The sequence below is a fragment of the Falco cherrug genome, chromosome 4, assembly GCF_023634085.1.
Source record: "Falco cherrug isolate bFalChe1 chromosome 4, bFalChe1.pri, whole genome shotgun sequence".
In the NCBI taxonomy this organism is placed as follows: Eukaryota; Metazoa; Chordata; class Aves; order Falconiformes; family Falconidae; genus Falco; species Falco cherrug.
Window position 1 is genome coordinate 50,637,313 of NC_073700.1, and position 26,069 is coordinate 50,663,381.

The window sequence follows — 26,069 nt, forward strand, 5'->3', positions numbered from 1 at the left end:
TTGGGGCAGGACAGGGGCTGAGTGGAGATTTGCAGGGTGGTGCTGTGTGGGGTATAGGGATAGGGAGGACGCACTGTGGTGGCTCAGGTAAAGGGATGTCTGGTTCTCCCTCTGCTCCCAGGGTGATATTTTCAGTTTTATCTGCCTCTGGTCCTCTCCTCTCTCTGCAGAAATACCCATGTTTCTACCAGTCACTTTTCTCCCTGGAACGGAGACCTCGCTCCTTGCAGCACCTGGCTCGCTGCACACTCAGGACCTTCCTGGAGGGCCGGTTGCTTCTTGTCCTGTCTCAGCTGCACCTGCCAAGTGCCCTGCACCGTTTCCTGCTGCTCAGCTTCGAGGATGTTCTCTACTAAGGGCTGTGGTTCCAATCCTACTGCACCTTTCTCTGCATATGTTCCATCCCTGCAGGTGCCGTCCGTGCCTTCCCAGCTAACCCCTTCCCCTCGCATACCTCCTGCCAGGCCACTTCAGCCCCCTGTGCCAAACCTGTTGCTGTGTCCCTGCCCCAGCCAGCCTTGTGCTTTGCCTCACACACCTATTTTGGAGCATCCTGTTTACCCATACTAATCAGGACAGACTCCATACTCACTAAGAAAAGCAAGATAGGGGGATTAGGCCATTTTGTGGGACAAGGAGCAAATACGCTGCATTGATCAGTTTCAGTTGTAGGGTATCGGTCTCCCTATCCCAAGTCTACAAACTCTAACCTGAACTAGGCAGCTCCAGTGCCCCGGGCATTTGTTGGGATCCTCTCTGTAGTCAAGTTGTTTACAGTTTGTGCCCAAAGGTGTTTGGAATAAACTCTAGCTCTTCTCTATACGTACCAGAGTACTTCTGCCTTGCCTTGAAGATTGTCCTGACAGAGCTCGTCCATGTGACATGCCATGCATGGTGACGTGCACTCTCGGACCTGTGCATCCATCTGCTTCTCAGAAGACATAGGGGAATGTGCAATGGGTGTGGGCTCAGGCCTCCTAAACAAACAGTCCTCATGCAGGTACAGTGTCTGGGACTGCCTGGTTTTGTGCTTGGGGCAGGACAGCAGTGCTTGTGCCTGCACTGACTGTGATGTGGGGCCAGGGGGAAGCGTGCCCTGAGGATGCTGGTCCCCTGATTGCAGAGCAGCCAGCACCTACCAGAGCAGAGTGCAGGCCTACATGCTTCTGCCTGGGCTGCGCTGCACTCTAGACAAGGTAAAGGGTAACTTAATGACAGAGTTGTAAAGAAATCAAAGCACTGACCATCATTTAAAGGTTTCCTGTAAGCTAGCTCCATTCCCGCTTCTCAAGGAGCACCTAAACAACTGCTGGCTGGCGGAAGTTTGTGGGGCAGTGCTGCAGGTTGCTCCTCTTGGTGCACTGATGTTTCAAGGCCTCTGTTAATGTCCATGTCAGCGCCAGGATGCTGGAACACACAGATCTGAAGTCTAAGCAGTTTGACAAACCCAATGCTTCTGTCTTTTTCTGCCTCTGTTGGGATGCAGGGCATAAGTCTGCTCCCCTAGTTATCACTACCTTAATTATCGCCACCTTACACAAGTGGTCCATGCTGCTCTGAGGTGGCAAGCTTGAAATAACTATTTGAGGTTCGGTGTGCTGTTCCTAATGTGCTTGCAGCAGTGATGCACCACAGCATGAATGCTAATGGGATACAATAGGAGTGTGTTTACACATTACAAGCTTACAAAAGGTGTCAGGAAGCCAGTTGTGGCAGCCTGAATGGGTAGGTGCTACTATGACAGTATAAAGATGGTATATCTCAAAGAAGTTTAACAATGTGCTTTTTGACATCCATGGGCAGAGAGGTGAGGTGTGGGCTTGAGGGTGATGTACCAAGACTATCTGCAAAACAGGGATGAAGGGAGCTGGAGAGTCAAAGCTTTTAAAATACCTGGATAATGGCCTGCAGTCCTACCATGGATCAGTAGCACGTTTCCCTTGAAGCGGTGCAGGAACCCAGCCTGAAGTCACCACCTTCCTGCTGGCTGAGCTCATGTGTCTGTTCAGGGTGATCTGTTTGTGGGATCAGGTCCTAGAGTCATATTCCTGAATTCTAATCACCCCTTCAGAGTGTTCATTTTTAGCCAGATCATGTCTATGACTGGAGGAGAAGCAGAAGAAGGAATGTCTGTCCCTTTTGGTGGCAGCATAGCCTGGGATGTGGTGGATTTAGCAGGCCTGGGTTAATGGTTGGACTTGATGATCTTAAAGGTCTTTTACAACCTAAATGATTCCGTGGTTCTACGATACCTTTGGTATTAAGGCAGTCTGCACAGCAGTACATGTGGGGCTGGCTTTCTGGTCCTTCTTCTTTCCAACATTGTCCATATACCTGCAATAACTTATGTTCAGTAATGTGCACTCAGCCACTAAGATAGTGTCACTTTAAGGAGAGGGAAGGATTGAATTTAATGGTTTGCTTTATTTTGTAATTGTTTCTTGCAACTGTTGGACTCAAAGCCATGCCTCAGGTGTTGCTGATCACTTTTGCTAGTTCTGAAGTCTGCTCTGCACTTGGGTGCTGAGGGCAGCTCAGGCTGACGGAGGTTCCTGCAAGCACAGGCACACGCAGTGCCACCACACACGTGGGCAGGCCAGCTCCTGGCATGGCCAGTTACTGTTTGGACAAAGGTGCCATGGCACAGGCAGGCACCTGTTGTAACGAAGGACCCATGCTGGGGCTGTGGGTGAATTTCCAGGGTTCCTTTCAGAGCTACGTTGGGATTCCAGTGTAAGTAGAAGGTGGCCGAGAGGGGCAAACCATCCCTGGGCACGGATCTTCATAAGCTAGATCTTATCTGTGTTCCCATTGAAATTAAAAGGGCATGATTTCATTGCGTGTAAGGATACCACTGAGTAACCATTTTCAAGGAATGTGAGGCTAGTAGGAAAAGGGGAGTATCTTTTACACATTGATTTAATTGGGGGTGGGGGTGGGGGGAAACAACACGAAAAGAAAACAAAATAGATCCAAAAAACCCACCAGAAAAGCTTTTGGGCACTCAAGGCTTTTTTCAGAACTGAAACAATCAGAAAAGTTCAAGCTAAGTGCAGGCTGAGAACAAATGCGCTGAGTTTCACTCAGTTATGCTAATCGATTAGCAATTGATTTTTAAAAACATTTACAAGGACGGAATTAAAAAGGTTTGATGTTTCAGAGCATGTTTTGGCAATATAACAAGCTGTGCAACTTTTTCTTAGGTTTCTAAAGGAGAAATTTGTAATGCAGCATTGAATGTACTTGCTGGGACAGGAGTTATGCCAGGGAAATGTAGCTGTCCTGAGTGTGAGGGCTATGGTCACAACTGAGGACAGAAAGCATGGGAATTATTAGCACAGAGGCATGTGGTTCTGATGCATTTTTACCAACTGCCATAAGCAAAGGCAGCTGCTGATTGCTACTCTGTCCCATGTTAACTCGGGGCCACATGCTGTTGTTCCTGCTTCAGCATCCACCTGGGTTTTTTGGCAGGGCAGTCAGCAAGAGACATCCTCATGACTGGCTGAAGTAATGTGAGGCCACTGCCACATTCTCAGCGTGGCTGTCCAAGCGATGTGCTCAGGGGAAAAAAACACCTCATCCCATTTCTAGACAGACGTTTCCATCCTAGCTGCAGCCTCTGGGTCTTACTCTGACCCTCTCTGTGCAGGCAAAGCATTGCCTATCCCACACATTCCCTTCCTTTAACTGAAAGATCAGCTACATCAGCATCTCCCTGCAGGCTTCCCAGCCTCGAATATGTGCTTGATTCTTACTTCATCTTTTCTGTTCCTCAGTAAAAATCATTACGTGCCATAAAAGGTGGGCTAGTAAACCACAACGGTACATCTAGAAGGGTACAAGGACAAAGCAGCTATGGAAAAGCTCTTACCTAGGATGTCCATCCCCACCCCTGAGCTCTGTAAATTATATTTCAGGTACTTTTGAGTCAAAAGGGCACCTTTAGCAGTTGTAGAGTGGTTTATTTTTTTTTCTTCCTCCATAAATTTGACCAGTCACTTTTGTGGACCCATGTATGTTTGAGCATCCTGATATCCTTGTGGCAGTGGTAACTTATTTGTCTTTAGACTGTCACCTTCTTGTTTCGTTTGATGCCCCTTAATTCTTGTGTTCTAAGAATACATAGGCAATCTAGTCTGTTCCTCTTCATTGTGTTGTTCAAAACAACAATCCCTGTAATTTCTTTCCTTACTCAGGCTGGGTTTCTGTTCAGCTCTGTCATTCCCTGCCTGGAAACTGTCACCCAACCCTTAACCACAAGCACAGACTTTCCCTGTCCCTTTACTGATCCTAATGCATCGCTTTGAGATGAAGGGAGCACAGCTGTGCACAGCATTCAAAATGTGGTTGCACTATGACGGTGTAAGAGTTATTCTTAGCCGTGTGAGTATGAGAGCTACACAAATGCCTCAGGAACCTTAGATTCATATTTGACATTACTTGATAATTTACATTGTCCAGGAGGAGGACAGCCTTGGCAGTGATGCCCTCCCATTCAGCATGGTTTGTGTTCAGATAGCATATGTCACAACCTCTAAATGTTTTTCAGATTCATATTGCTATCCAGGATGCTGTCCCTGTTTTAAAACGAAGCCCACATTCTTCTTTCCTATATGTTGCACCTTATACTTAGATGTGCCAAACGGGTTTTTCGTGAACCTGGTCTTTCAAGCAATCCAGATCAAGTTGTCTTCAGGAAGTGCCACATGTTATTTCTACCATCCCAACAATTCATTTTTCACCACCCCAATCATTTCACAAGCAATTGTTTTTATTTTCTCCCTGATTGCTAATAACTTCTAGCATTGAGATGTGAATAGAATACAACTAGAAATACATCTGTCAAATGGCTATATAGAATAAGTCTTCCCAGCTATCCAGTTCTTTCAAATCTGTTAATACTGATCACACTGACTGTAGCACACAGCTGATTTTTCATATTGGAATGTCATGCAGAACTGTGTCAAATGACTTACAGGAGTCTAAGCATGCCATATATATCCAGTTAGCTCTATCAAACTGGTAGGCTTACAAAAAAAATAGATAAAATTATTTGAAAGTACCTCTTTCAAATGACATTAATTTGAATAACATTAATTTGAGTTCTAGTGTTTACTAATTTACCCAGGACATCCTTTGACTGCTTGTCTGTGATTGCTTGGGATGTGTGTTGAACTAACTGCTCAGTAGTTTCTTGGAGATCCATGTGAACACATTTAAATACTGACAAGACGTTGGATTCCACACCCCTGACACCCCCACCCCACCCCCATCCCACCCCCAGTTACCTTAAGTTGCCCAGTGTGCCATGATTTGTTATTAAAAAAAAAAATCAGTGGTTCGGTGAACTCATTAGCCAATTAAATACTCTTGGATGTAAGTTACCCTCTTACAGATTATAAAAATTATTACTTAAACAGTGTCTCTTCAGCATCTTCCTTCATTACTGATGGAAAATAAAGTGTTTCATTACCACTATGAAATATTAATATTATCCATTGTTGTTTCAAATACAGATCAGAAATATTTATTGACTTCTTGGTTTTCATTATGTGGAACGTATGTTTACACAGAGAAACCTGGGGCAGGAGCCCAGTGACTGTAGTTCTTTGGATTCTCTGCTGTTGGGGCATCCTGCTCTGGGGTCAGAATTTCCAAAAATGCTGAGAAATTGGATAGGGTTCAGGGAAGAGCCATGAGTGAGTTACAGATTGCCAGCGATCCCTGGCACGGGAGCCTTGCAGCGGGGTGGTTGGATGTGCCATTGCTGATCCTTGGAGTCCTGCATGCAGTTGCAGGCGCCTGTCCTTGGGTCCTGGGCTCCCAGGCAGGAAGGCTGCCAGTGCCCTTTCACGAAGCACGGCGGGTGCGCAGGCTGAGCGCCAGCTCCGTCGCCACACTGCACCTGTGGCTGGCCCATGGTGGCGCCTTGCCGAGCTGCTGTGGGGGCAGGCTGCAGAGTTTGGTCGGCGTTGCCAGTTCCGAGTGGCACTTGGCGGTGAAACTAGATCCAGTGGCTGGAAATTGAAGCTGAGCAAACACATATTAGAAATGAGACATTTTTAATAGCAAGGGTAATTAATCTACTAGTTAATTGCATCTTAGAATAGCTTATCAGGGTGGATGTAGATTTCTCATCTCTGGCTTCTTAAAAAATCACCAGAAGACCTGCCCTAGCCCAGGCCAGACCCCATCCTGCGTGGTGCTTAGCCCACGTCCCGAAGAGATCAGACTGCTTAATTACAGATCTATGATGTGCAGTCTTGTCACTCATGCACGCTGGTCTGCCACTGGCCTCTGCCACCGCTGGGATCGTGTTCAGCCCTAGGGCAATGGAACAGTGTCATGTTTCCCTGCACAGTGCTGCTCCCCTCACTGGTACTGCACAGATGCCTCTGTCTCCCCCTTCACTCCCCTCACTTTGTGACTACTGCTTTGTACCGGTGCCGTCAGCGTCCTCGCTCTGAAGTCGCTGCCTGTGCTGGTTTCTGAAAAAGACGTTCTGAAATAAATGGTGATGCTACTTTACATTTTTATTTCAATATTTGGTCTTTTTCAGTTTCTCTCATGAGCTTTGGCTTTAAGACGTCATCCATTTGGAAGCCTTGAGCACATTTCACCCTGTGGGGCTGGGTGGTGCTGGTTCTTTGCCAAAGGACCTCGGGGCTGGATGAGGCACACAAAGGCAAACTCCCTTCCCTCAGCAGGCTGCCAGCACACAAGGGCCTTGTGGGGCTGCCCCATGACACTTGGAGTCATCCCTCCTGAGGGGGCACCTCAAGGATCTCTGACTCGTAGCTATAGGAGCCCCAGTGTGTGCCCCAAGCTGCAGCCCCCCGCAGCAATGCAGCCTCTCTTTGAGCAGGCCCATGCAGAGCTCCACAGGACTTGCGCCAGCGGCTGCTTTGGCCCTACGGCAGCTCTGCCAGTGCTGAGCGGAGTGCTTCTGGTACCTCACTGTTAGGAGCACGATTCCAACGCTGCCTGCACTTCTGTTTCCATCCAGACGCTCTGCAGCAGGTGCTGATGCTCCTAAGGGACCATGCTCTGCCGGTGAGACCCAGGGGGCACACCGCCTTTGTACACAGGTGCTCCCTGGGGCCTGCTAGCCCCTGCTCCATTCCTCCAGCTCATCACCAGATGTCAGTAATGCTGCTCACATCCCTGCCATCCCACACACCTCCAGCTTCTAGCTGCAAGGCTGTCCCTCAGGCTTCTGGGCCACAGGGGCTTGGGCCAAACGCAGGCACATGTTTGATAGTAGCCCATGACTTCTTAAATTCAGTGCCATGCCCAGCCAGCTTTACTTCAATTGCTGGAAAATACTACAGCAAGCAACTAAACAATCTGTAAGTGCCTGGACACATGCAAAGTTGGTCAGACCGGTCCTACTTCCTTCCATACCGAGACAGAAGGAGCAGATGTATGTGTCATAAGTGTCTTAATTTCATACTGTTTCACATAAAAGTCTGAGAATGAAGTTAAGAAAAGACAATATGGAGTGAACTACTATTATGTGGGAGCATAACTGTCAGAAAACCCTGTTCAGAGCCAGTTAGCAGCAGCCAAACTGCAGCAATACACAGAGGGTGTTGCCTGGAGGTCTGTCCTGCAGTTGGCACTCTTCTACAGTTGTTAGACTTGCGTGAAAGAATAGACATTAGGCTTATTTAATCTGCAGAAGACACTGTGCTGGTTGGGGTTGCGGCCCCAGCTGCAGCAAAGGCAAGCAGCGTGAACACCAAGTTCTCCCCCAGCACCAGGGCAGTCCAGTAGCAAAAGCCTTACACGGCCTGACTGGCCAGAGGTGGTGCATGCCCAGGTGTGCAGGAGCAAACGTGCTACACATGGCCTTGAGCAGCCACATGCTGCACAGAACAGGCACAGCTGTCACGGCACACACAGACCAGAGGCCAGTCTGTAAAGAAGTGCCACGCTGGTCTTCTCTTCCAGAGGTGTGGTGACGACAGTGAGTGGGTGGGCTGCAGTGGAGGCAGAGGACATCAAGAATCGTAAGAAGGCAAGGAAATGACCAACAAAAAACACCTCAAGGTCTTGGAGCTGTCTATGCCGAAGAAGAGAAATCTGAGTGGTAGATTTAGATTAGCTATTAGGAAGAAATCCTTCCCTGTGAGGGCAGCGATGCGCTGGCACAGGCTGCCCAGAGCAGCTGTGGGTGCCCCAGCCCTGGCAGTGCCCAAGGCCAGGCTGGACGGGGCTGGGAGCCACCGGGGCTGGGGGAAGGGGGCCCTGCGCGTGGCAGGGGTGGGACTGGGGGGTCTTTAAGGGCCCTTCCAACCCAAACCTTTCTGTGATTCTATGAATCTATGAAAATATAACAATATCTGAACATGGAAAAATTACCTGAGCATCTGTCCTATGAGGAAAGGCTGAGAGAGCAGCCTGAAGAAAAGAAGGCTTGGGGGATCCCATCTGTGTGGATAAATACCTGAAGAGAGGGCGCAACAAAGGTGGAGCCAGGCTGTTTTCAGTGGAGCCCAGCAACAGGACCAGAGGTAATGGGTGTGAACTGACACACAGAAGGCTCTGCCTGAATGTCCAGAAACACTTCGCTGTGAGGGAGACTGAGCACTGGCACAGGTTGCCCAGAGACTTTGTTGAATCTCCCTCCATGTGGACTTGCAACTGGCTGTAGGCGGCCCTGCTTGAGCAGAGGGTTGGACAAGGTGCCATCCAGAGGTCACTTTGAGCCTCCACCAGTCTGTCTGTGATGCTGTGATGCTGTGATTGAATGAAGAGAGCCCTCTTCTTCATAACACAGGACTAGCAGGACTGTTCTTACACACTGAGTCCACACTAACAGTGGTGGTGCAGAAATTAGGGCCACCACATCTTGTGATAAGCCAGTACCGTACCCTCAGCTGAAGACAGGCATATCAGCATTATTCATGTACCAGCTGGTATTGTGGGTTGTGTTGTATAATCCATTTTACTCTGAATCCTGCATCCTGCACTCTGAGAACATCACCTTTTCTTATAGGCTTTTTGCTTCCATCAGACAGCCACGAAGCATATGTTCTTATAGTGACCTGCAGATGACGGATGTCATCTGAATGAAGGGATCCAGAGTGCCACACTCATGTAACTGCTGGGGCAGAGTGGTGCACTTGGAGAAATCTTCTTCTAGGTGAAAAGTGCAAGAGGTATCAGGCCTGGCTCCTGGGAGAGACCATCTGCTCACAGGCCAGATACACCTATGCTGGCTGAAGGCAATGTGCACAACCCCAGTGCTTAGGCATGCTCTCCTCTGGCATTGCTCCCTTGCAAAGACTTCTTGGTAACCTCCAAAGGGTGTGTTATGCAGTGATACCTCTTCTCCCTCGCCCCTTCCTTGCAGCCAGAGCCTCACAACATGCCAGGTATAAACTGGGTCCCATCTTGTCTGCTGAGGACCCTGCCCTGAGCAGTTGCCTTTTTGTGAAGCTGATGACTTTCTGGTGATGGTTTCCCTCTAGGGATCTCACACTTGCCTGGCTTTCTTTCTCTCTTTCTGTCCTTCTCGTTCTCCCTTCTCCCCTTTCTCTCTCTTTCTGTCTGATACCAGTTAAGCTTCCTGAACAGTTTCCGGTCAACATGGGGAACAGCCATGCTGCAATTGAGAAGCTAGATGGATTGAACGTGTTGGTGCTCCTAGGAGACCTCATCCAGGTAGGAACTGAAGAGAGCTTTGCAACCCAAGCATGGGCATTGCTTTGGGAATGTTGCCAAGAAGGTCTTGCTCTGGTGTACAAACACAAGCCAAAAGCAACCAAGAACTTTCAACAGCACCCGGTGCCAGAATGGAAATGAGACAGTACCACAATACTGCCAGTATAAGCCAGCACTGTGCCTTAGGAGCCCAGTAAATTACCTGAAGTGTTTGGCTAATAGAACTCTCCCAGAGCAGGATCCAAACCCAGGAGTGAAGGGGGTAGCAGCTCTTCTAAACAGAACAATCCTCAAAGAGATGTGTGAAAGGCTCCTACCTTGTTGTCCAGAAGTAAAGAAACGAAAATGAGAGACACTTGCCAGGTGCAGACGTGTCAGTAACAGTGCCATCTTCCAAGCTGAACTCTCATCTGCACTCTGAGTGGGTTGAAAGGCTCAACCCAGCTTCCAGCTGAAGTGGTGCCTGCGACTGGCCCCATCAGGCTGGTCCCTCTGTGCTTACTCTGTACGTTGCTGCTCCTCAAGCAGGCTGGAGCAGGGTAAGTGCAACACGTTACCTGGGATGTGTAATCACTTCAATCACTGCCAGCAGCTTACCTGCAGATCCCACAGCCTTGGTCATTTGCCTGCAACCCCAGGCTCGTGGCTCTGTGGCTGCTGAGCAGCCTGTTCCTGCAGGGCTCGGGGGGCCTGACAATGGGGCTGGGGTAGCAGCGACATTTGCTGCTGGGGCCATGTCTACTACCGGGTTTAGGTGGTGAATGAAGCTCCCAGCTCCCAGCATTGTGTCTTTGCCCCTGTCCTAGGGCAACCAGGTAGCAGACAACCACACTGCCCACACATCTGCACCGATTCATCCTGGGTCCTGCCTTACACTGAACTGCTCATGAACTTGCATGGCAAAGGCCAGCATGGGTGGCTTTCTCTGGGCTCAATAAGCTCTGGTCTGCTGAGGATGACTCTGAGCTTGTGCTGAAAGGCAGCCAGGGAGGCAAGGTGGCATGCAAAGGGTCTCAGAAAGCGGTCACAGGCGGTTAAGCTCTGTCGTGTCAGTGCTGTTGCTGATAAGACATAAGACCATTTAAAGTGCTCTGTGCAATAAATCTGTCTGCTCAAGGTGTGGGTGCAGGAGTCAGGAGAGATGCCAGGAAAGGCTGAGCTCCTCCAGGTGCGGATGTGCTCTACTCTGTGACCAGGCCTGGGCTGCAGCATGCTTTTGCTTGACAGACCTGCTAACTGGGGAGAGTGAGCATGCTTCACATGGTGCTGCCTGCGGATTTTGCCTCTCCTGTGGGGCCTGGGGCTAAAGGCAAGGGGAGATGGTGCAGAGGTGCCTGCCTCAGCTGCTGTCATCCTGGCTGCTGAAAGAGCTGGTTGGGGTCTTAGATGGCTTGTGTGCCCTTAGTGAACCCAACAGCCTTCAGTCACCAGCTCTCAGAAAGTGTTCCTTTGCTAACACCAAGCAGGAGCTGTGCTCCTGTGCTATGTGTGTGCCCATGGGTGACTGGGAGCTGAGCTACTGCAGGTCCTGCCAGGAGGCTTTTGCAGCTGGGAAGAAAGCCTTCGCTTGCTGGTCTGGGAAAATGAGCAGTTTTCAGGTCAGGAGGACCCAGCTTGGGGGCTGCTTCTTAGGCACTCCACTGAACCACAGAGGTGGCCTGAGACAAGTCCCTGGCAGCAGCCTTTTCCTGTTCTAACATCTTGTCAGTAGCAAAACTATGCACCTGGGAATGCTCTTTCTACTGTTAATGAGGATCCTGGATTCTTACTGCTCCAGCTATGGCTCTGCCAGGGTTAGTTCTAAAATATGTTCCCCAGGCATGAGAAGGTGTCTCCTCAGCTGCTGCAGACAAGTTTTGCTGCAGACAAGTTTTGCTGCAGGAATCTGGACAGAATCACATGGAACAACTTGACAGCAGGGTGAAAGCCTGTGAGACTGTATTTGCAGGGGCCAGCTGGAGCCGCCTGCATGGTCCTTAGAACTAGGTTGCCTGCTGGGGCAGGACCTGCCCAGTAGCTATTACCCACCAGATGAGTGTGCCTCCTGAGCCTGATGACTCGAGTCAGGTTTGTTTCATTTGGACCACTTCATGGGTATGGTACAACAGTAGAGTCTGTGCCTGATGGGAGCCGAGCTTCTGTCAACACAACACAGCCGTAACCAGACCATTCTCTAGACTCCAAACTTTGAGTAAATAATTTTGCAACATTACCCTTGCTTTTAATATGTTTAGTGGCTATATTGCAGGAATGCCTAGAGGCCATGAGAAGATTTAGTCCTGGTGTGCTAGGTTCTGTGTAGAGATCGTAAGTGGAGCAGGTAGAGGCATAAAGTTAAGGTTGCATATTAGTTTCCATTGGAAAGACCTGCTTTCATTTGCTATTCAGTTATTAAACTTTAACTGTTGCAGTTGTGGTTTGCCATGCTGTGTGCCTGTCTCAGACTGAACTTTCCCTGTTACAGCTACAGCAAAAATTAATTGGCCTCTATTCAGCCAACAGCCTGTGTACCAGGAATATGTTCTAGACTTCCCATCTTGGAGAGGAGCTTCCAGTGCGGGAAGGAGAGGTGACCTGGATGTTGCTGCTTCTGCACGGTAGCATGAGATCAACTTCCCTTAAACTACCAGCCTCTGAGGATTCCATTTTGCATGCCCCAAGCAAGGACACTTTTAGAGGCTGATAGTTTTCTCCCAGGAAGCCTCTGCCTATGCTGAGCAGTTTGAAGTTACGCCAGATCCTCTGGGCTGACCAGACAGGTCATGTAGCATCTTCAACATGGACACTGTGTCCAAAGTGTCAAATGTTGAGCAGGACACTTTCCAGTCCTGCCTACTGACTCCAGAAATGCAGGCAAACTGACTTTTCCATGCTCACATGCCTGCAACAAGGAACAGAGAAGCAGAGGAGGAAGAAGCTTCAGCAGTTCTAATGCAGAAAACAGACAAGAAGAAGGGTGGGAAGCAAAGGCAGACAGAGGAAGGAGGGCCAACTCAGGCAGTGACATAATGGAGGAGATGGGACAGGTTGGTCTGTAATTGCTTAGAGGTGCTGCTTGCAGAGGCTGGACTTGAATTCAGTACTCGGGGCCCAGCCTGGTGAGACTCAGGACCAAGTGCTGAGGCTGATAAACATGGAGCTATGACCCAGCAATCCCAAAACAGGAGGGAGAAAGCAGGTCTTCTCCTGAAACTTCTTTTTTAGCTCAGTGTCTGATAATGTATCCAGCAAGGCCCTGAGAGGTCTCTGTGGACAGCTGAGAGTGCAGTGAGACCAGGGGCTTTACAAATTGCACATGCAATTAATGTTTCCATGTACCTTGTGCGTTGGATAGGGTATCTTCAAGCACGTGAAGGTGACATAACCAGCTACTTGTGAGTGGGGGATGGAGCCCGATAAAATGGAATAGAGTGGCTCCCCACAGAGAAGGTGTGTGGGGAGGGAGAAACGCCCAGGGAGCGCACTGAACAGCGGAGGTCTGAGCCTCAAGTGGAAGCCATGGAAACTGCGTTTCCACTAGACAGTGAGAAGCTGCGGAAGATAAGATAGAGGATGCAGAAAGTGGGAAAGCCCCTGGAGGTCTAAGAGGTGGTTAGGGTTACCATGTGCAACCTGGGCCCTCACGCTTCCAATTTAGCTCACGCTGACAGGATGGAGGGTGTGGGAGCTTTCAATCTGCATCTTGTTCAATTTACATACTAGAGTACAATATTTGCTTTATTTAACTTGAAACCCTCCCCCCCTGTGCTCCCCCCCCCCCAAGTCCTTCAACCTTTTCTTCTCTGGGTCTTTGCTTTACAATTTGGCAAATTAATTTCTACCTTTACTGCAGAGTCTCATGGGACACAGTAAACTGGAGTGGAGTAAGTTGTCAGGGCCCTGAGTACATTCGCCTGCTGTTGGGGGTTTGGCTGTCCGGGGTCAGGGACAGCTTGGATGCAGCAGCTGTCTGTCCTTGGGGAACCTCAGCGGGAGCCTGCCCCACTTTGGCTGAGGAGCTGCTTTTAAGGTCAGGCTCTCACCTGACTTGACTGACCTGACTAGTCTCTGCCTGGCCTAATCTGGGCCTCGTACCTCCGTGATGCTGACAGTGGTCCTGACCCACTGATCTGAGTTTCTGGCTTGGCCTTGGGCCTGCCTCACCACTTGGAGACTGGAACTTGCTGGGTGATCACTGGACAACTGGTGACCCTGGTTACTGTCACCAGATCTGCTCTGCTCACCTTCCTTGAGTCCTGTGGCACTGCAGCCTTGTCAATGAAGCCACTGTCCTGCCCGCCCTGCTGCAAACTTCTGCTTCCCAGATTCCCTTCCCTGTCGGAGCAGCCTGCCCTGGCTGCTCCTGGTGCTGAACTGAGATTCAGTGTTTGAAGAGAGACAGGGGCTGCAGGTAATCCCAGTGTATGATTAAGTAAGCAGAACCTCAATGTTGGAGACCTATGTAGGGACTTGCAAGCTGCAAGCTATTGATTTGCAGAGGTCAGTATGGGAGTTTGTGTAATTGGCTTCAGGAAGGCCCTGCTGCTTTGGGCGCAGGCAGTCATCCTTCCTTGGGGGAGCTGCAGTTCATTCCCCAGCCTGCTCAGTTTCAGCAAGATCACTGAAGAAAGCAGTTTCCCCAAAATACCTTGCTAACTTACATGAGGGTGTGCAGCGTGGGTTGAAGGTTACATATAAAAGGTTCATTGAACAAGGAATTAAATTTCAGGTGCTCAGGAGTTAGGAAGTTGCATAGCCTTGATTTGGACCCCTTTGAGTACAGGTCTCGAGACCAGCAAACTTACACATGGCTACGCTTTCATTTCCTCCATGGTCTAATGTACTTTGATAGCAGTGGAATGAACCCAAGCTGCATGCATGAAGATGACTCCAACCTGAAGGATCCTTTTCCACAGAGGTATTTGGTGGATGAGATAGGAGAGACCGGCCAAGGGCAAACAGGACATGGATGCTGACCTGCAGACCTTGAGTGTGTCACAACTGATTCCTAAGGTGGGATTAATCCAAATGCTTGTCACTGCCAGCTTCCTTCCCAGCCTGAAATCTGGGCCCTCACCCTACACTAGGAGCCAAATGGCCTGTGCCCTGCAAACACACACACCTCTTCCTTGGTGATCCCAGGGCCATCAGCTTGTGAGAGGTGCCCTCATCAGTGGCCAGAGGGATCCCTCTTGCTGAGCCTTACTTTCAGATTGAGTATTTGAGTCTGGATGATTATTTTAACATTGACTTCTCCATACCTCCATTTCCCCAGCTGAGGGCACAGCAGCTCTCGCCGCAGAGGGGTATTTTCTTGAAACTGCAAGGATGTGCTATAGAGAATGGTATAAAAACCATGAAAGAAAGAGGAGGCTCTGTGCAGGCCCCTGGTACAGATGTTGTCGTAATGGGACCCTGGGGGTTCAGACTGGGCCTGTTTAGAAGGAAGGCTGGGCACCACACTGCTGGCCTGGTGGACCCATTTGGCCTCACTCACATGCTCCAGAGAGGATTCAAGTGCTCCATAGCTGGACTGTCCCATCCCACACAAAACACATAATTCAAGGCTGCAGCAAAGTGGTGCCACAGACGTCCCTGGGGACAGAGTAGAAGGTGGTCGTGGAGGAATCCATGTACTCGCATAGATACAGATGCCACCAGGGAGCCTGGGTAGCTAAGCAGCCAGAGGTACTGCATCCCTGCTCAAAGGGTGAGCGCAGGCAGGAACACGCAGGGATGCTGAGGAGTACCCCTAGGTGAGAGCTGGCCCATAGCTGCGCCACTGAAAACGCAGCTGACGTGAGTTTAGACATGACTTCAGCTCTGGTATTTCTTGGCTTCTGAGTACTTTACATAGTAGTCCTGATACTGGTGCTCTTCTGAAGCAGGGCTTCCATTTGCCAGATGTTCAGCATATTACAGGCCTGTTGAGAAACTCCTTGCAGACAAGGGCACCACCTAAGTGCTGAGCTGGGGGGAAACAATACCCCATTCTAGCGCGGGGGCCCCCCATAGAGGGCCAGGCCACCCTCCCCAGGACATACAGCAGAGCATGGCAGAGCTGCGGAGCTCTTGCCGCAGCCTGGGAGCTTTCAGCTTGCACTGGTCTCCCTTGCGCTACAGCCTGAGCGCAGCGCAAGGGGCCCGACTACAGCCGGGCCGGGGTATCGCCCGGCCCCCGGCCGGGTGCGCGGCGGAAGGGGCAGAACCCCACTACTTCGGGCGGCGGCGGCGCGGGCAGCGCGGCAGAGCCCGACCGCGGGACGCTCCGGTGGCGGAGGAGCCCGGGCAGGCGCTCCCCGGTGCCCGGGCTGCGGGGGGCTCCGCACCGCCCGCCTGGCCCTGTCCCGACGGAGCTGAGCACCGGGAGCCACCCCCCCCCCCCCCTCCCTCCCCCCCCGCCGTGCACGAGGGCCGCGGGGGAGCAGCGGTGGGGGCCGGGGGAGCCTCATTCCCCGCTCAGCTTCAGCCCCCCACCCCCTTCCCACACTGGCCCGAGCGCGTCTCCCGGCGGCCATGTGGCCTCTCCCGGCCCCGCGGCGCCCGCGCCCGCCGCTCTCACGGAGACTCCACTTCGGCCCCGCCGCCTGGTCTCCGGGGCACGGACTCCGCGGACGGGGAGGGGGCCAGCCGGACCCAGCCCGACGGCCCACGCCAGCAGCTCTCCGGCACGGCGCGGTAAACCCGGAGCGGCGCGGCCGCGCCCGGCTGCAGGGCCCAGCCGGTTCCCGGTGAGGGCCGGTCCGTCGGGGCGCTCGGGCCCGGCCGGCGCGGGCGTCCCCAGGGCGCTCTTCGCCAGGCTCGGCCACCGGGAGCCGCCAGCGGCGCCGGCCCGGGCCGGCTGCCGGACGTGGCGGAACGGGCCCGGCTCGCCCCGTCCGTTGTCCCGGGCCCGGAGAACGATGTGCCTAACGACACAGCCCCATCCTGTCCCCACAAAAGCGCCCTTGTGCTGGCCCCGTAATTGCTAATCATCAATCACCATTAATAACAGCTGATGAGGCGGGAGGGGGAGGCGCCTTCCCAGGGGCCGGCCGCGCCGGGGGGGAGCGGGGAGCCTTGCCCCGCCGGAGCGGGCGCTGAAGGAGGAACTCGACCGTGATGTGCGGAAGATGGATGAGAGCAGAGGGCGACACCCCCGCCCGCCTCCCCTCCCCTCCCCTCCGCGGCCCGGCCCGGCCCCCCCGCGGCGGGGCGGGCGGGCGGGCGGCTCCGAGCGCGCCTCCACTCCGCCGCGCCGAGCCAGCGAGCGGGCGGGCGGGCGGCAGCTCTCGCCGGGCGCCGGAGCCCACGGGAGGCGGCGGGCGCGGGCCGGAGCCGGGGCCGCGGCGGCGGGGCCCGGCGGCGGCGGCGGCGGCGGCGCGGCGAGTTGGCGGCGGCCCGAGCTCGCCGGAAAGTTGGTGCCGGCTGAGCCGGCGGCGCCCGCTCGCCATGCAGAGACCCAGCGGCCAAGGGACCGCCTTCTCCATCGACTCGCTCATCGGGACGCCGCCGCCGCGCTCCGGGCACCTGCTCTACACCGGGTACCCCATGTTCATGCCGTACCGGCCGCTGGTGCTGCCGCAGGCGCTGTCCCACACGCCCCTGCAGTCGGGGCTGCCGCCGCTGGCGCCGCTGGCCTCCTTCGCCGGCCGCCTCACCAACACCTTCTGCGCCAGCCTGGGCCAGGCCGTGCCCTCCATGGTGGCGCTCACCACGGCCCTGCCCAGCTTCTCCGAGCCCCCCGACGGCTTCTACTCGCCGCAGGAGCTGCCCCCGCCGCGCGCCAACCCCGACGCCGGCTGCCGGAGGGGCGCCGAGGGCCTGGAGGCGGAGGAGCTGCCCCCGGGGCGCGATAAGGGGCCGCCCGAGCCACCGCTGCACTTCCCGGACCCCTTCCCCGGCCTAGCAGGTAAGAGCGGCTCGGGCCAGCCCCGCCCGGCGGAGAGCGACTTGTCTGCGGCGAGCACCGGCCCGCCTCGCCCGGGACTCCCGCAGCCTCGAGGGGCCCCGCGGCGGGCAGCGCCGCCAGCCCGGCCCCTGCCCGGACTCTCCCCGCCGCCCCTGCGGCGGCGGCGGGCGGGCAGGCGGCACCGCGGGCCCCCCCGAGCTCGCCAGGACAGCGGCCGCGGAGCCGGGGCCGCTGGGACCGAGGCGTGGCGGGCGGGACGGCGGGGCCGCTATGGGCCGTGGCGGCGGCACCTGCCCGCTGCTGTGCTCCCGCTCGGTCCCGTCGGGCCGAGTCGGGAGGCCCATCACCGGCTCCCCCACGTTCCGGGCCGGCTCCGCTCCGCTCGCAACTTTCACGGGCGGGAGACAAACTGCGCTCGGCCTGCCCGGTCCGCGGGGCGGGAGAGCCGCGAGAGCCGCCGTCCGGGCCGGCCGCCCCGACGGGGCAAGGACCACCCGGCGGGACCGGCGGGGCTCGGAGCCGAAGCCGGCCAGGCGGCGCGGAGCTCTCCGAGGTCCTGGCACCCGGCCCGGGCAGCGAAGCGCCGCACCGGCGCAGCCGTCCCCGCCCCGCCCGCTCCAGGCTCCGGCCCCGGTCCCGTTCGGTGCAGCCGCGATGAGGCGCGGGGCTGCTCCTTGTCGCCGTCACGATGCCGCGGAGCGCGGGGCTAGGGGCTGCCTCGCTCACCCGCAGCCCGCCCCGTGCCCCCCCCGTGCCCCCCCGGCGCCGTTGTGCTGCGGCTTACCGGCGCCCCGAGCCCCTCCCGAGCCCGCGCTGCGGGGGCAGGTCCCGTGCCAAGGCGGCCGCCCCGCTCCCCTTCGCCTCCGTCCGCGGCCGCGGCACCGACTCTGCCCGACGGCGCGGGCGGGTGGCGGCTCCGCTGCCAGGCTGCCCCCAGGTGCTGGCCGGGACCGGTCCCGCTGCCGCGGTGGGGCCGCGGGGTCCTCTCCTTCGTGAGCTGCGGCTGCTCCCCCGAGTGTGCAGGCATCAACCTGGGTGACTTGTTGCTCTGTATTTCTCAGCCAGCTCCAGCTCTTGCTCTCTTGCACCTCGGCTCCTGAGGCAGGGGGCTTGGGGTGTCCCTTCTGCGCCAGGACCGAGACAAACCAGGCGCTGGCTTTCTCTGACATGGCCTGTCCTGACAGCTGCCTCCCCTGGTCACCCCTGAGATCCACCTTTGTCTCACAGGCTTTCTGGCGTGGATGCGTGCTGAGAAATCTCTGCTGCTCCTTGCAGTGCACGGCTGTTTGTTCTCCATCCTTCCTTTAGTCTCTCCTGGGTGAGCCCGGGTCTTTTCCTTGCCCTGCCTTGTTCTTCCCTCAGAGGACTGTTTCCCTCACTCAGGTACCCCTTGAACCTCATCCCTCAGCAGGACAGCTGGGGCATTTTGCCTCCCCATTGCCTTCGTGGGTTACTGGGGCTTTGGTGTTCCTTTGGTGCTCCCAGGTGCTCCTCTGTGCTGAGTCAAAAGCCCGGTGCGATCGCACTTCTGTTGTGAGTCTCCCCAGGGACTGAATTGCCCCAGCCAAAACCAGCTGCCCACATGACCACATCTTGCCACACTGTGGGGAAATGAACTGCACTGTGCTTCACCTCCCTCCGTGGCTCCTCTATAGCTAAGCCCAACCTGGTCTCCCCTCCTGAGGGATTCAGATCAACTCTCCCACAGTGTCCATTTCTGATATCGAGAAGTCACATCTCTAGGACGTGCCCTGTTGTGACTAGCTCATATGATGGAAGAAAATATGTCTTGCTACAGCTGTTCGTTCACTGCTGCCTATTAGCCATCTCTTAGCACTGTGCTTGCTCTGGAGCCATGAAGGATGCTTGTCCTTCTGCACAAGCATGTACCTGTGTGGATCTGATTCTGTGGGCTGCTCTACCCAGGTCCAAGAGGATTTGTCAGGCCAGATGTGTCCACCTTCTCCTTTACCTACTGTTTCTCCTGACTGTGCCAGCCAAGGCCCTTGGAGATGGATACTAGAGCTTGTTTTACCGACGATCTCAGGTGAAAGCTGGGATGGTTACTGTGGGCTGTTTCCACAATTAAGGAAGAGAAAGATGATTTGTGTCAAAAGGAGGCATCAAAAATTATCTATAATGCAGTTTGTGCTAGCATCCTATCTGTGGCCTTGGCCAAAAGCAATTGTCCAGGGAAGAGTAAGAGAGCACAACCTATGCAGTACTTTCTAAAATGACACTTCCCTAGCCTCCAACCACCTGCACTTCAGGGGCTCCTGAGCCAGGTGTTGTTTCTGTATATTTCATAACCTTTGACCAATTCCTCTCCTGTGACCTTACCTAAGTCTCCTCTGGAATCCATCAGAAAGGAGATAAACCTGGCATCAGCCACATCCTGGGGCAAGGTGTACCACAGGTCTCTTATCTGTAGAAGAACCAAGTGAGGAAGAAATGCCTCCTTTGGTCTGTTTTGCTGACATCAAGTGAATTATACCCTAAAGTGGATATTTCTGTCCCTGGGCTCCATTAGTATCTCCATCGTGCAGGTGTCTATGGAGACAAGATCAGCTGCCTGCTTGATCAAGCAAAGGAGTCAATGCTCTATTTTAGGGCCTCTTTCTGCATCTACTGTATTTCAAACTTGCTTCCAGCTGTTGTCACACTTCTTCAGACAGGCATGTAGGGAAAGTGGTGGTAAGAAGCAGCAAAGCTTGGAGTCTGGTTTGTTACTACAGCTGCAACAAAGAGTATGAACCCCCAGGATAAAGGCACTCAACACCCCCGGCTCCCATACCTCTCCTGACAGCATGTTTGTTCCTGAGTTGTAGAGGTCTCCACGGAGATCCAGGCAGTGGCCTGAGACCCTCCCTTGGGTTGATGTAGTAACTGCACACTCAGTCAGGGACAGGGTGAAGTTTCATGTTGTTCCTCATGAACATGATGAAGAGGTCTCGTGTGCTTACCAACACAGGGCTTGTTTGGATCACAACACCCATTCTTGACTGGGTTCCCTTGATCCTGCTTGACTAACTTTGTCACCTGTGATGCCCAGCTCTCCTCACCATGCTTACCACTCCCATAATCATAGAAAGGTTTGGGTTAGAAGGCACCTTTAAAGGTCATCTAGTCCAACCCCCTGCCATAAGCAGGGGCATCTTCCACTAGATCAGGTTGCTCAGAGCCTCATCCAACCTGGCCTTCAATGCTTCCAGGGATGGGGCACCGACCACCTTTCTGGGTAACCTGTGCCAGTGTTTCACCACCCTCATTGTAAAAAATTTCTTCCTTATATCTGGTCTAAATCTGCCCTCTTTCACTTTAAAAACATTACCCCTTGTCCTGTCACTACAGGCCCTGCTAAAAAGTCTCTCTCCATCTTTCTTATAAGCCCCCTTTAAGTACTGAAGGGCCACAATAAGGTCTCCCTGAAGCCTTCTCTTCTCCAGGCTGGACAGCCCCAACTGTCTCAGCATTTCTTCACAGCAGAAGTGCTCCGGCCCTCTGATTGTGTTTGTGGCGTCCTCTGGACCCACTTGACAGGTCCGTGTCCTTCCTAAGATCAATGAACAGCTGGGACTTTGTGAAGAGCAAAGCAATGGGTCGCTCCTATTCTTCATCTACTGCCTTCTTGGTTTTTCAAAGTCACAACGCTTTGCTTCATGGCAGCTTCACTTCCTTTTCAAAGGCCTTGAGAGTCTCAGTCTACCCTCCCACCAAAGGGGTGGGTTCCCTGCCTCCATTACTTCCTCGATGGTGACATACTAGATGACTAACAGGCCAATATACCAATTTTCTTTGTGTATTTTCTAAATACAATTTTCTAAACCTCTGGTTTAGACTTTATCATCATACAGTTCTGAGATCCTTACTGCAAACCCAGCCCTTTTATAAGACACAAACACAAGATGCATTAGTCTGCTAGAGACTGTTTTAAATGTGGGGTCTGGTTAATCAGAGTTATGCAGAAGTGGTGCCTGCTTTACCAAGTGACGTGTTGCAGGTGGTAACTCAGCTGCCTGCCAGTCTCCTGGGGCATGGTCTGGGCACACTGCCCCACCGGCACTGTGGTAGCGTGGCTGCTGGGATGCCATCCTCTGTCACCAGGGAAGGCAGGGTCAGGCAGGACCTACAAGTACTCTTGGTGAAAGCACTGGCATCCTCATAAGAGCTCTCTTACCTTGTCCTCCACTGGACAGAGATGGTACATAGAAATGAAATCTCTCCTTTTCCTCAGCAAAGTGCTTGCATGGGACTGTGCATTGGCAGCCAAAGTACTCCCTGCTCCCTGCTGCTAATCCTTATCCCCACAAGCACTCCCTGTGCATATGGGAGATTTCTCTCCTTGCCCCCAACCCTCAAGAAGAAAGAGCAGAATAGAGAGGAAGATGTTTCTTTCCCACTGTATGAAGCAGAAGGAGCAGGGAGATTATTCTAGATCTCCGAAGCCACCCACCCACTCTCAGGAAGCCACAGACTTGCTGCAAGACCAGCAAGGGATGTGGGAGCTCCACAGCAACCAGATCCTAGGAATGTCTCCTGGGCTTAGCAGTTTCTTGCAGTAGTTGCTAGTGTGTTTGCAACCCTGCACCTAGGAATCTGAGGGCTGTTCTGCCTTACCCACTGAGGTGAGGTGCCCGGAGACCCAGTGGCCCAGGATGCATGTGCCTGGACACTGCTTAGAAGCTTGGAGAACTAGTGCTTCTCCTTCTGCGTGTAGGATTATATTGAGAGTGGCAGTGCTTCAGGACCACTTCCTTCCAGCAGTGATTCCTGCTGTTGGCTCAGACCTGGAGAATTTTCTGGTCTTTTCTAGTCTCAGCATGGCAGAAAAGCTGCTTCATCTGCTTGTGCATAGCTGTGACAGGGTCCTCTCCCTCCATGACACCTGGCTATGGCTGGGAGCATCTTCTTGCTTGATCTCCTGTGAGGCCTTTGAGCCCTTCTACCAAAGATGTGACTGGCTTCCAGGCCTCTTTCCTTCCCACTGTCTCCCACCACCTCCTCCCTTGCTCCATGGCTGTTTAATCATTCAGGCAGCACTCTGGGACACAAGAAGCTCACAAGAAGGAGATTCATACCCCTATACCCTGTCAACATCCTTGCAGGCAATGTAACAGGGGTGTTTGCTGTGGTTGGCCTGGGATAAGGTCCTGTCTGTAGAGTGATGTTGACAGTCTCTAGCCTGCCCATCCGCACAGACTGCTGTGGGGAGCTAAGCCTCTGGCATCAGCTGCCTAAGCACCCTGCTCCCTAGGTGAGCAACTCTGCTGCTGTGCATCCTGGGGTTAGGGAGGAAGATCTGGCAGCAGGACACCTCATGTTCATAGAGCCCTGCAGAGAGATTTGCTGGGCTGAAACTGGCTCTGGGTGCTGTTTCCAGGCCCTTCAGCTCTTCCTGGCTGGCTTCTTTCTGGGTGAACAGCATCCATTGTCTGATGATGCAGTAGGATGGGACAGAGGGAGGGCTGAGCTGTGGGGCAAGGTGCAGACTCCCCTGGATGCGGAGGTCTGGACAAGCCCTGGAAGGGTTGTGGTGTGCTGTGCTGGAATGAGGCAATGATGCTGCCATGGCTGGGTTGTGGGATGGCAATGGTGGCAGCTGCTGTGGTGGCTCATGACCCATGGTGCCTACAGCTGTGCCAGGTTTGTGAGTGCTGCCCCACAGAGCCAACTGGGTTGCAGGCAGTGTGGAGTGGACTGCACGGGGGTCTGGGCCAGGCCTGCAGTGGGGCCGGGTCTGCAGCTGGTGCCAGGGAAGCTGCTTCTCCCACGGGAGGCAGCACGGGTGGCCCCGGGGCTGTGGGGATGTGGCAGCGGTGGGACTGCAGCTTCCTGCCAAGTGCCCTGCTGCTGCGGAGAGGCTGCCGGGGGGAGCGAGGGAGCCCTCCCAAGGCATGGGGTGGTGAGGCTGCGGCTCCGGGGCTCTGCGGGTGCAGGGGACCCTCGGGCAGGGTGGGGGGTGGCAGGTCGCGCCGGCGGCCACTGATGCTGTGTGCCCCGCAGACGGGAAGGCGTACAGCTCGGACGAGGAGAAGCTGGAGGTGAAGTCAGCAGCGACGCCGTGCAGTGAGCGGGAGGAGGAGAGCTCGGCGGGCGACAGCGAGGAGGAGCCCTTCCTGGACGGGGCGGCTGCTGCCGCACTGGGCACCAAGGGCAAGGGCAAGGGCGGCCCTGCAGCCGAGCAGGCCCCGCCAGGCTCTGGGGCCGGCAAGAGCCGCCGGCGACGCACGGCCTTCACCAGTGAGCAGCTGCTGGAGCTGGAGAAGGAGTTCCACTGCAAGAAGTACCTGAGCCTGACGGAGCGCTCGCAGATCGCGCACGCCCTGAAGCTGAGCGAGGTGCAGGTGAAGATCTGGTTCCAGAACCGCCGCGCCAAGTGGAAACGCATCAAGGCGGGGAACGTGAGCAACCGCTCAGGTGAGCCTGTCCGCAACCCCAAGATCGTGGTGCCCATCCCGGTGCACGTCAACCGCTTCGCCGTGCGCAGCCAGCACCAGCAGATCGAGCAGGGTGCCCGGCCCTGAGTGCCGTCGGGGCTCTCGGACCCTGGGGCGGGCGGGCCGCCGGCAGCGGAGGGGGCCGGCGCGGCGGGGGCGCGGCCCGGGCACCCTCTCGCACTCCTCTGTACATGTCCCTTATTTATTCCGTGTAAACTCTGTACATACGGCAGCGTGTCCGTCTGTCCGTGCCGCGGGGAACGCGGGCCGCCTGGCCGCCGCGGGTGCCGTCCGGGGCTGGGGCCGGGGGGCCGGGGCGGGGCCGCTCTGCCCGCGGGCGCCCGCCCATGTATAGCTGTGATTTCAATAAATTATTTTCTATGGAGCGAGGCGACGTTCTTTCGCGGCTCTGCCCGCCCAGCCGCGCTGCAGGGACGGGCGGCTGGGGCCAGCAGCGCCCACGGTCCCCGGCCCGGCCCGGCGGGGGGAGGGGCAGGGGCGGTGGCCGGGGCCGGCGGGAGGGGCCGGGGCGGGGCTGTGCCGGGAGCAGCCGTGGCCTTGTGGGCTCGGTCGGACTCGCCCCGGTGCCCGTGCTGAGACACGGCAGCGGGCAGAGAAGGGGAAGGCTTGGGAAGCGCCCAGGAGCACCGCGGGCCGGGCCCGGAGCCGTCCGTCGCCGCCTCCTGCCTCCCCCGAGTCCAGCAGCGCTGCCAGGGGTGGGAGGGACGTGTGCGCTGCCCCCGCAGCCCCGACACGGCTGCGTCCCCTGCCCAGCCCCGGGACAGCCTGCATCCCTGGTGCCCCAGGCCCTGGGGCAGGAGCGACCCCCTCCCCCGAGATCTGCTCGGCACGATGGCAGCTTCCCACCATCCCTGAAGGCCTGCCCAGCCCGTGGGCCTCGGGCTAGGGCCAGGCCTTTGCTGGCCATGAGCTGAGGAGAGGTCCATGCCCGCAGCCCCCTGGGTCCCTGCCTGACAGAGGCAGGCTGCCTGCCTGCTGTCCCCAGGGCCACCCTGTACCAGCTCAGGCCCACATGTCAGTGACACCTCTGAAGGCCTGTGATGCGATGGCGATGCGATGCCCTCTGGCACTTCAGGGCTGTGCTGCCTGCTGGGAGAGCCCTGCCTCAACACCCTTCCTCCTCACTCAGCCCGCAGGAGCGCAGCCCAGTCCACAGGGAACGAACGGAGAAGCCTCCTGCAGCTCCAGTGCCTTATTGCCACCGCACCCTTCGGCAGTGGTGGCTGCCAGGGCTGCCTGCCCTGCAGCTGGGCTGAGCAGAAAGTAAGGGTCTTGCCTTTCCTTGGAAACCTCAGCCTATCGCACCAGGACCAGCTGCTGCTTCTCTTACCAAGCTGCCGAGGCTCTGCAGCAGTGAGCAGGACCAGGGTGGGCCAGGCACTGCTGGCCCTGGCACTGCATCATCTCCTTCTCCCAGCCTGCAGCCGCTGCTGTGCCTCACTGCGCTGGTGCAGGAGAAGGGTTTCAGACTTCTTGAGCAGGGCTCCCACATCTAGGCCAACCTGAGCAGAATAGTCTGCTCTTGAGAACTATTGCATGAGATTCTGCTTCTGAGGCCAGGGTGTATCTCAGATGACTGAGCTCAACCCCAGAACTTGATGAATATCCAGTTTTGCACAGGGCACAGCTGCATGCACAGTCCTGAGCTGACAGTGCACAGGGCCAAGTGATTCCATCGCTAACTGGGTGTCCAGCCATGACAGCCTCTGTTGCTGGTTTGATGAACATCAGCCAGCCCACCCCATGGGGCGAGGGAGCTTGTGCAGCTGTGCTGTACTGGCAACACCCATTGCAATGCCACCAGAGGTTCCTGGACAGGTAGAAGGTGTTCTTCAACGGTGTGGGACATGGTGCTGTTGGGATGCCAGTTACTCCAAGGTTTGATGTGGAGTTTGGGTCACACAGGGTCCAGTTAGCCGTTGTCACCCTTCCCTGGGAGACATGGCTTATAAGGCAATATTCCTGCCAGTCAGCACTGATTTCACCTTTCTGGGTGCCCTCTCTGATGCCACAGCAAGAGCTGGCCTGTCTCCATGCTGCCGGGGGTGGGGTGGGGAGGTGTGTGCTCA

The 26,069-nt window shown here is 55.1% G+C and overlaps 2 protein-coding genes across 2 annotated transcripts in view; both read left to right on the forward strand.

Moving 5' to 3' along the window:
- ASB10 (ankyrin repeat and SOCS box containing 10) overlaps positions 1-6,272 on the forward strand; it is a 28,542-nt gene extending 22,270 nt beyond the window's left edge. The window contains exon 8 of the mRNA XM_005442339.3: positions 171-6,272. Within this exon, the coding sequence (XP_005442396.1) occupies positions 171-356 (186 nt within the window). The 3' untranslated portion in view covers positions 357-6,272. The remainder of the gene's footprint in view (positions 1-170) is intronic.
- A 10,601-nt stretch (positions 6,273-16,873) lies between these two features.
- On the forward strand, positions 16,874-24,364 carry GBX1 (gastrulation brain homeobox 1). Its single transcript, XM_055709072.1, has 2 exons — positions 16,874-17,542; positions 23,546-24,364. Exons 1-2 carry the CDS (start codon positions 17,083-17,085, stop codon positions 24,064-24,066), a joined length of 981 nt encoding a protein of 326 aa, XP_055565047.1. The 5' UTR covers positions 16,874-17,082; the 3' UTR covers positions 24,067-24,364.
- The last annotated feature ends 1,705 nt before the right edge of the window (positions 24,365-26,069 follow it).

What these genes read in the sequence shown, in the direction of transcription:
- GBX1 (XM_055709072.1), top strand. Translation starts at nt 17,083, where the DNA reads ATGCAGAGACCCAGCGGCCAAGGGACCGCCTTCTCCATCGACTCGCTC. An exon ending in CCCCTTCCCCGGCCTAGCAG is followed by an intron (nt 17,543 to 23,545) that starts GTAAGAGCGGCT and finishes TGTGCCCCGCAG; the next exon opens with ACGGGAAGGCGTACAGCTCG.